The 9531-nt window shown below is 46.2% G+C and overlaps 1 protein-coding gene across 2 annotated transcripts; it reads left to right on the forward strand.

The window, feature by feature from the left end:
- The first annotated feature begins 1688 nt into the window (after window positions 1–1688).
- On the forward strand, window positions 1689–9320 carry Ces2a (carboxylesterase 2A). Of its 2 annotated transcripts, NM_133960.5 has the most exons (12): window positions 1689–1833; window positions 2383–2587; window positions 3748–3886; window positions 4764–4897; window positions 4978–5236; window positions 6340–6438; window positions 6716–6856; window positions 6976–7056; window positions 7293–7437; window positions 7826–7963; window positions 8448–8520; window positions 8916–9320. In NM_133960.5, exons 1-12 carry the CDS (start codon window positions 1758–1760, stop codon window positions 9100–9102), a joined length of 1677 nt encoding a protein of 558 aa, NP_598721.1. In that variant the 5' UTR covers window positions 1689–1757; the 3' UTR covers window positions 9103–9320. The 2 variants fall into 2 exon arrangements, with proteins under 2 accessions (NP_598721.1, NP_001177259.1); NM_001190330.1 differs by lacking the exon at window positions 6340–6438.
- Window positions 9321–9531: the final 211 nt, after the last annotated feature.

The raw sequence follows: 9531 nt of genomic DNA on the forward strand, positions 1-9531 counted from the left end.
AAGGTCACCAGGGTTCTCCATGCAGCAAGATCTGCTTGACTCACTAGTGACTACTGTTTGGAACATTCTTTGTTTGGATTCCTGGGCTTAGAATTGGTGTCAACTGGAAGCAGAATGGAGTTGCATCTTATCCCCTCCCCCATCTCACCCCATTCTGCAACATTCTTGGGAACACCAGATTGTCCGAGCCTTGTGGGGGATGCCCAGGATTACTTAGGGCAGATGTATATGAGGTGAATGCTTTGCAAACCCAGAGCCCGAGAAGCTGAGGTAGCAGGCCAATCTGGACTACAGAGAATATCCTGTCTTCAGCACAGAGTAGCTGAAAATGAAGAAGAAACGTGTTCACCTAATTTGAGTTCCACCAATGGCTCTTGTTCTAGAATATGGCTTTTTAGCTTACAGCCAGATGGGCATTTTGCCTGACCACACAGAATTTCATAGCTTTTTCTTTCTTAGAAGAGAAAGCTTTGTGGGCATAGCTGGGCTCTAAGCAGAACCATTTCAGTATTTGTTGTCTGTTACAAGAATGGTCAGGCATCAGTGACTGGTGCCATGTGTATGTATTCTGTATGTGTGTCTGTGGCTATGGCTGTGTGTTTGTGTCTGTGTGTGAGTCTGTGTATATGTGTGGATCTGTGTATGTGTGTGTTTGGAGTGCTTGTGCCTGTGTGTATCTCTCTGTCTATATGTCTGTCTGTCTGTCTGTCTGTCTGTCTGTCTGTCTGTCTGTCGGTCTGTCTCTCTCTCTGTGGGGCTCTGCTGAAGTTTCTTTCCAGCCCTCAAAGCCTGGAGATACTGTGAGGTTCATGTTCATGTGCTCAGAACATCTGTGAATATGTTTGACTGTGAGGTGTGTCTTGGCAACAGAATGGAAACATTAGAAGGTCCAGATATGTTCAGAAGAGCATCCTATCCCTGTCTCCCTGAGTGCCTGCCCTTGCACAGACACTTATTTCTAACTTTTACAGGCCCTCTGAGATCCTTTGGTTGCTTGTGACACAATCACTCACCTTCAGATTCCATATTATTAATTTATTGATGTCCCTAAATCTTCTCTGGGCCCTCTATTAAAAACATTATATACTTATGCCATCATACAATGGAGATGAATGTTGCTCCATCTGCCTCTGTGTCTCCTAAGCAGTTTCTCTCTGTCATTACGGGGTTCTCTCCTCTAATCCCCACGTTCCCAGGCACCCTAAATATGACAAACCTTTATCTTCCCAGGGTGCTAACTTTTGCAGGATTCATAGAGTAACTTGAAGGCCAATCCCAGGACATGACTAAAATGATGATTCTTGTAATGTCAATCTTCCACAACAGGAAGTATCCTGACTGTGTACCTATTGACAAGAGCCCTGTGGCTTCTCCTGTTGCAGCTTTCTGCTCCCTGATCTTCATACCAACACCTACATTGGGATGGTGAGGAAGAGAGTCAGGAATCATGATTCCATATTGGAGGTCAGGGATCCTGGCATTGCAGAAGGACTTCAGATGCCCTGCTGTGTCTGTCCAAGAGGCCAGGGAAGGAAGAGAAACTGCAGAGGTGGCTTTGCCTGCTTGTTGGCTCTTGTCTCCCTGTGGCTTCTGCCTTATCAGTTTTTCTGCAATAAGAACTTTGCCCCATCCAATCAAATGTCCACACCTACACCCCTAAAAGTACAAATTCCTGCTTGGACCAGGCCGATCTGTTTTTGTTTCCTGCTGTGACACTCTCATGTGCAGCAGCACAGGTTTAGGCCTGAGATTCAACCATGCCATTGGCTAGACTTCCTGGTTGGCTGTGTGTTGTTGCCTGTGGGCTCCTGCTTCTCCTCCAGCATGTGCATGGTAAGACTATCTAAATGAGCACAGGGGACTTGGGTCAGAACTGCCCCAGTTCGGCAAAGTCAGAGGCTGAGCTTGTGGGATGGAAGGCACCAGGAAGGGAAAAGGAGCTGGTGGAGAATGACAGGTGACAGTGTGGGGAATGTGTGCTTTGTAATGTCCCACCAGGGCACATGGGGCGGGGGGGGGGCATCAGAGATGTCTGAGGTTAGCACATACTGAGGAGACAACCGGGACAGAACAACAAGCAGGACATGTCCCTCCTCTGTGTGTGCTTGTGGCTAGAAATCCTACAACATTGATAATGATAATAATTCCTTCCTAATGCCAAGTGGCTCTAAGCCTGTCACTTTGTTGACTAGGGAAGAGTCCTGACAGTTTGGAAGAGGGTCAGTGGACAAGGTGTCTGTCCCTAGGGAATCTAGAAGCCCTCATCTCCTCATCCTACTACTGAACTGAGATGACCCAGGTTACCTTCCCCATGTACCATGGTGATGATGAGGTAGAAAGTCCCAAGTGTGGTGACAGCTGATGGCATCTCTCCACTTACAGGCCAGGACTCAGCCAGCCCCATCAGGAACACCCACAGGGGTCAGGTGAGAGGCAGCTTTGTCCACGTGAAGGACACTAAATCTGGTGTCCATGCCTTCCTGGGAATCCCCTTTGCCAAGCCTCCTGTAGGACTACTGCGCTTTGCACCTCCTGAGGACCCTGAGCCATGGAGTGGTGTGAGAGATGGGACCTCACAGCCGGCCATGTAAGTTCTAGACCCAGAGGACTTCAGGCCTGTGCTCTGGGCCACACTGCAGGCTTCCTCCACCTCAGCTCTATAGCAGTTTTCTGCCTATGATGAGGGGCATCTCCCATGCACGTTCTTGATGAATGTGCTAAGAATTAGAGTAGAACAGCTGTGCCAGGCTGCTGGGTCAGAGCACAGCACCTGTAGGGACTTAGTTGTAGGAACTGCAGTAAGGAACAGAGACTGAGCCCATTCTTCACAGTCCCTGTGACCATCCACTGTCCTTGTGCCATTGACTAAGGAACAAGCACACATGCTTCTAACTGGAGACTATGTGGAACAAGGAGGTACCTTATTGGTACTTGGGAGTGAAATGAAGAATGTCTCACTATCATATGGAGTGGCATTGCCCACTCATTCCTATAGTTGCTATGTGGGCACAGTACCTCAATACCCAAGTATCTTAGTTCCCTTTCTATTGCTGTGATAAAGTATCCTTACATAAGCAACTTAGTGAAGAAAGATTTTACTATGGGTCACAATCCCAGCTTATAATCAATCATAGGTGGGAAACTACAGAGTCAGATGTTTAAGAGAGCTGATTGCATCCCATCCATAATCAGGAGCAGAGTTCAAAGGACACATGCTTGCCTACTAACCTTCACTTACTCTCTCCATTCTTATACAATCCAGAAGCCCCCTTCCTAGGGAATGATGCCTCCTATAATGAGCAGGTATTCCTATTGCAAAGAACATGATTGAGATAATGTTACTTGCATGCTGACCAGTCACCAGGATCTAGACAATCCCTCAGTAAGATTCTTTTCCCAGGTGATTATACAGTGTGCCGAGTCATCAATCAAAACTAACCACCATATCAGGATTTTAATTTTACAAACAGGATTGAATGTGGGAACACAAATTATTTTCACTGAAGCTGTTGTAAGTCTCCATATACTAGCCCCCAGAATATTACTATATACGGAGAGTCCTCCCTGAAAAAAATCTGACTCCATTTCCATTTTCACATGGCTGGTGGTCTTTATTGTGGGAGGGACTTTAGAGAAGAATCATAATGTTAACAGGCATGATGGAAAGCAGTAGCGGTAGGTGACTGAAAGTTCATATTAAGACATAGATGTGATTATCTTGGATTTCCTGCCTTCTGTTTTCACTAGGTGTCTGCAGCCTGATATAATGAATTTAGAGGATGCGAAGGAAATGAATCTGATCCTGCCTCCCATCTCTATGTCCGAGGACTGCCTGTATCTCAACATCTACACACCAACCCACGCCCAGGAGGGCTCTAACCTGCCTGTGAGTGTCAGGCTAGCGCCATTGGGAACAGGTCATTTATTTCTCTGGAAGATGGGAAGGAACAAAATAATTCTGAGCTCCACTGTAGTTTAGACCCTGATTAGTAGTTTTACCTTATTGAGTTCAAGAAGGTCATGTCAGCTGATGGTGAGCTGCTTAAACGTGTGTGTGTGTGTGTGTGTGTGTGTGTGTGTGTGTGTGATTAAACCAGGAATTCTTTTATCACTTGGAAGACCCACTAAGAATGGTGCACAAGGGTTGAGTATTGACATCACCCAAATTTCTAGCTGCAAGTTATGTGTTCTGCCAATGGGAACTGATGGCCACTCTGATTAGCAATCAGAAAAGCCCCGCAGGAAGACCTTTCTTTCTTTCTTTCTTTCTTTCTTTCTTTCTTTCTTTCTTTCTTTCTTTCTTTCTTTCTTTCTTTCTTTCTTTCTTTCTTTCTTTCTTCCTTCCTTCCTTCCTTCCTTCCTTCCTTCCTTCCTTCCTTCCTCTCTCTCTCTCTCTCTCTCTCTCTCTCTCTCTCTCTCTCTCCTCCCTCCCTCCCTCCCTCCCTCCCTCCCTCCCTCCCTCCCTTCTTTCTTTCTTTCTTCTTATTTTTTTGGTTTGTTTTACTTACATGGGTCTGAGAGTAACGGTGACTTAATTTAGACATAGACTCATTAATCCATGCTGAGATTTCCTTTTGGGGAAGTGGGGATGCAAATATGCTTCCAGGCCTAAAGCACCCCATCTGTGGCTCGCATCCTGAGATCCTGAGGAGATCTGTTTGTAGGTCAACCTGCACAGAGCAAAGCAGTTGATAACTGAGTGGGCAGTCTAGATGAGCTTGGGCTGTGTGTGGGCCTTCTGGCATCTGAGTTTCTGTCTCCAGGTGATGGTATGGATCCACGGTGGTGGACTGGTTGTAGGATCAGCTTCCATGAATGATGTATCTAAACTGGCAGCCACTGAGGAAATAGTAATTGTCGCCATCCAGTATCGCTTGGGGGTCCTTGGCTTCTTCAGGTAAGCCTGGGACTGGGCTGTGTAAAAGGGACTTAGTAGAACATGGGCAGCCACACTTTCTTCTTCCTGCTGCTTCACAGCACTGGAGACCAGCATGCCAGAGGCAACTGGGGATACCTGGACCAAGTGGCTGCCTTACGCTGGGTGCAGAAGAATATTGCTTACTTTGGAGGCAACCGTGACAGGGTCACTATATTTGGAGTCTCAGCAGGAGGTACAAGTGTGTCTTCTCATATTCTGTCCCCAATGTCCAAAGGACTCTTTCATGGAGCCATTATGCAGAGTGGAGTGGCCCTGCTGCCTGACCTCATCTCTGACACTTCTGAGGTGGTCTACAAGGTAAGTGCCCCCAAGAACAACAGCCCCTACTTTGCTACCTCAGTCTTTGGGGCTCTGGTATTCAGTTAAGTGAATTTTATGTATGCTGAGCATGTTCTATGACAGCAAACCTCTCTCCAGTGGCTTCTGTCCTTAGCAAAATCCCATGGTTTCCCAGTTGGTTTATTATTGTTGTAATAAAGATCATTGCCACAAGCTCCTTGGGAAGGAGCAGGTGTATCTCAGCTCACAGTTTATAGTCTGTCTTGTTGGGAAGTATGCACTTAAGCATGTACCTGGAGGCCAGAACTGAATCAGAGACCAAGGAGCAGCATGCTTAATGGCCTATTGTCCATGGCTTCCTCAGTTTGATTTCTCATACAACCCAGAACATCTGCCCACAAGTGACACTGCCCACAGTGAGGTGGGCTTTTCTCCATCAGTCATATCTCAGGAAAATGCCCAGACTTGCCTAAGGGCCAATCTGATAGAGTCAATATTCTCAGCTGAAGTTCCTCTTTCCAGATCATCCTGGCATGTGTTGAGCTGATGAAAAGGAAATCTATCAAGAACACATGATTGAGGAAAAAGTTCAGCTAGTAAAAATATCTACTGTGTAAGCATGAGGTCCCAAGTTCAAATCCTCTGAACCCATACAAAGTTGGTGTGGCAATATGTATCAGAAAATGCAGTGTTCCTCCGGAAGTAAAGAAAACAAAGATAGAAGACTCCCTGGAAGGTCATAGGCCAGCTAAGCTGGTGTAGACAAATGTGAACAAAGGATATCATGATAAATAACACCTGAGATTGTTCTCTGATGTTTATAGACAAAATGTGCTTTCATACCTATTGTCCCCTGTGAGTAGCACACACACACACACACACACACACACACACACACACACACACACACACCAAAGCAAGAACAAAACAATATACAGTTAGAAGGTCCTTTTCTAGCTGTCACCTCTGAGTGACAAAAAATATGAACAATTCTACTCATTCCTTTCATACACAACAAACACTAGGATGTGGTATTAAAGGGTAATGACTTTTACTAGAGTCAAGGAAACTCTGCTCCCTGCTGGGAGGGATGAGCTAACCATTGTCTGTTCCATTTACAGACAGTAGCCAACCTATCTGGTTGTGAAGCCACAGACTCAGAAGCCCTGATCCACTGCCTGAGAGCAAAGAGTAAACAAGAGATCCTGGCTATTAACCAGGTTGGGAGAATTGTGTGTCTTGGAGGATCTGATGAACAGGGTGTGGGATTTCCATCAATCACATACTACTCAAATGTGCTAACTCATCTCCACGGTTTGGTGTCCTTTCAGTATAGTTGCAGAAATAACAAGACAAGCTAGTTGTGATTTCAAGCTTCTTCTAGAGTGTGCATAGCTCCCTTGGATGAGATAGGATATAGGGAATTGCTTTGAATATTCATGGGCATTAGAATAATTATAGGATTGGTCTTCAGCACTGACTGTCAATGCTGTATAGGTCTTCAAGATGATCCCTGCTGTGGTGGATGGGGAGTTCCTACCCAAGCATCCTCAGGAGCTGCTGACCTCTATGGATTTTCACCCTGTCCCCAGCATCATTGGTGTCAACACAGATGAATGTGGCTGGGGAGTCCCCATGGTGAGACCTAGTTCTAAGCCCCTGAGAATGTAAACTCAAATGGTGGGTGATAGGAACTCAGAGATACTTTGATGTAGTTCCAAACAATCCAAAACTTAAGACTATCTTCTGCCTCCCAGTTCATGGGCCTTGACCATATCATAAAGAACATAACCAGAGAGACCCTGCCAGCTGTTCTGAAGAACACAGCAGCACGGATGGTGAGAGACACCTTGGCTCCTGCCAGACAGAGAGGGTCCCCATATTTTTTTCCCAGATAACATGCCCAGAAATAAAGTGTGTGTGTGTGTGTGTGTGTGTGTGTGTATGTGTACCTGAATGGGATCACTGCAAAGCTTCTACCTTTTCCCTAGACCCTCTTTCATCCCTGGCTGCATTCCTTACATACAGGCTGCTGCCTGCCTGTCATCATTCTTCCTGATTCCTATTTGTATAGATGTTGCCTCCAGAATGTAGTCACCTGCTAGTGGAGGAGTATATGGGGGACACTGAGGACCCAGAGACCCTGCAAGCACAGTTCAGAGAGATGCTGGGGGACTTCATGTTTGTGATCCCTGCTCTCCAAGTGGCACATTTCCAGCGTGAGTACATCTGGGACAAGAGCAAGGACAGGGAGTGCTCAGAGCTGTGGGACCCATGTAAGCTCTGGAGTGCCCAGGCCAGACCCATGTCTTGGTCAGGTCTTTGATAGCAGGCAGCTTTCCCTCATTAAATCTTTATGTCTAATGTAAAGGCTGGCATTCTATCCAGGTCTAGAGGAGGAAACATGTGAGTTACCCACAGGGTCTTGTCAACTCCTCAGCTGGGAATGCCAGGGTCTCTGTTTAACAAAGGTTTACCAGATCCAATGACCCAGTCTGGAGCTCACCACTCAACTGTGATTCCAGATAACTTTAGGGCAAGGTTTCTTGTTAGGCAGATAAACTCCATATGAGAAATCACGATGTCAACCTGTGTCGTCACCCCCAGGTTCCCAGGCTCCTGTCTACTTCTATGAGTTCCAGCATCTGTCCAGCTTCATCAAGCATGTCAGGCCATCACATGTGAAGGCAGACCATGGTGATGACGTTGCCTTTGTCTTTGGCTCCTATTTGTGGGACATGAATTGTAAGCCTTCCTTGTTTCCTTGAGCTGTGGGACATGAATTGTAAGCCTTCCTTGTTTCCTTGAGCCAAGCAGAACATCAGATGAGTTCCTGAGGGGTTATTGAGCTCTATGTTCAGTTTGGGAAACTGAGAGTCTGGGAGACGACTGGATAAAGTGTTCACCGTAGCTACGTTTAAAAAAACAAAAAACAAAACAAAACAAAACAACAAAACCAAAGCTCTTCCCCCCAAATATACTAGGGTTAGAATATGAACCTTTCTTAGTCTAGCTTGTGCTAGAAGGAATGAGAGCTCACTGGTGTAGAAATGAACCTGAGAAACTTCACGTAGTGCTTTGGAAGGATCCTGGATTCTGAATGTGGAAGGAAGACAGCATAAACCAGGCTTAGGGTTCGCCATCAGGCTGTGGTTTCTGTAGGAGAATATGAGATGGCACCTGAATGAGGAGGCTAGGATTTGGATTCTTGTTATCCTTATGTCTGCAGTGGACCTCACTGAGGAGGAGGAGCTGCTAAAGAGGATGATGATGAAGTACTGGGCCAATTTCGCAAGAAATGGGTGAGAATTCACCTCATTCTCAACATATTTATGGTCGGGCCTAAGGTGTTCCCCATTAGTATACATGTGTCTTTAATTACATGACAGTCTTCAACCCAGGGCACATTCAGGCAGATACCTTCTAGCTTTTAGTTACAGTTCATCCCATGAGATCGGGTGGGTGAGTCACATTATTGTGGTACTGCTCTTTAGATTGTGCTTCTGAGAGAGAGGGACACAAAACTAGACAGCTGCCCTTGCTTCACATGGTGGTGACACTTGTATTTATATCAGTACACCAGGCCATCTGTTCCCTCGGGCCCTTGGTCTGCACATTTACTGTCCTAACCAAATAAGGGGATCAGGCTTTGGGTCAGAGAGACCTTCACCTTCCCTGCTGGCTGGCTTATCCACAGGAACCCCAACAGTGAGGGTCTACCCTCCTGGCCTGTGTTGGACCATGATGAGCAGTACCTGCAGCTGGACACCCAGCCTGCTGTGGGTCGAGCCCTGAAGGCCAGAAGGCTGCAGTTCTGGACCAAGACTCTGCCCCAGAAGATCCAGGAGCTCAAGGGTTCTCAGGACAAGCATGCAGAGCTGTAGCGTCCTGTGTCAGGGAAGGTGTGTGAGATTAAAAGCAGATGGTGTAATTCTGAGGTTACAAAGTCCATTTATTCATTTTTATTTGTTCTAATACTTATGGAAGCATTTCTAATATCAGCATTTGCCCTTCCAGACATGTATGAAGAGCAGTCAGTGTTATTTCTTATCATTCTGGGCAAACATTCATTAGAATCAATAAAAGCTCTCATAACAGTGTGGATGTGTGAGCCCCAAAGTACCCCCCACCATCTTCTTTAACCCTCAATGAGACTAGGCTCCCCCTTCCTTCCTTCCTTCCTTCCTTCCTTCCTTCCTTCCTTCCTTCCTTCCTTCCTTCTCTTCTTCCATTATCTTCCCCCCATCTCCACTCTTTTCTCAAGTTCCAGATCCTCCTCAAATGAAGTGGGTGCTTCAGGTACTGTTGACTGT

This window comes from Mus musculus, chromosome 8 (assembly GCF_000001635.26).
Source record: "Mus musculus strain C57BL/6J chromosome 8, GRCm38.p6 C57BL/6J".
Taxonomy (NCBI): Eukaryota; Metazoa; Chordata; class Mammalia; order Rodentia; family Muridae; genus Mus; species Mus musculus.

Coding starts and splice junctions, on each gene's coding strand:
- Ces2a (NM_133960.5), top strand. CDS start 1,758: ATGCCATTGGCTAGACTTCCTGGTTGGCTGTGTGTTGTTGCCTGTGGG. Junction 1,834..2,382: donor TCTCCTCCAGCATGTGCATG/GTAAGACTATCT, acceptor CTCCACTTACAG/GCCAGGACTCAGCCAGCCCC. Junction 8,521..8,915: donor GCCAATTTCGCAAGAAATGG/GTGAGAATTCAC, acceptor GCTTATCCACAG/GAACCCCAACAGTGAGGGTC.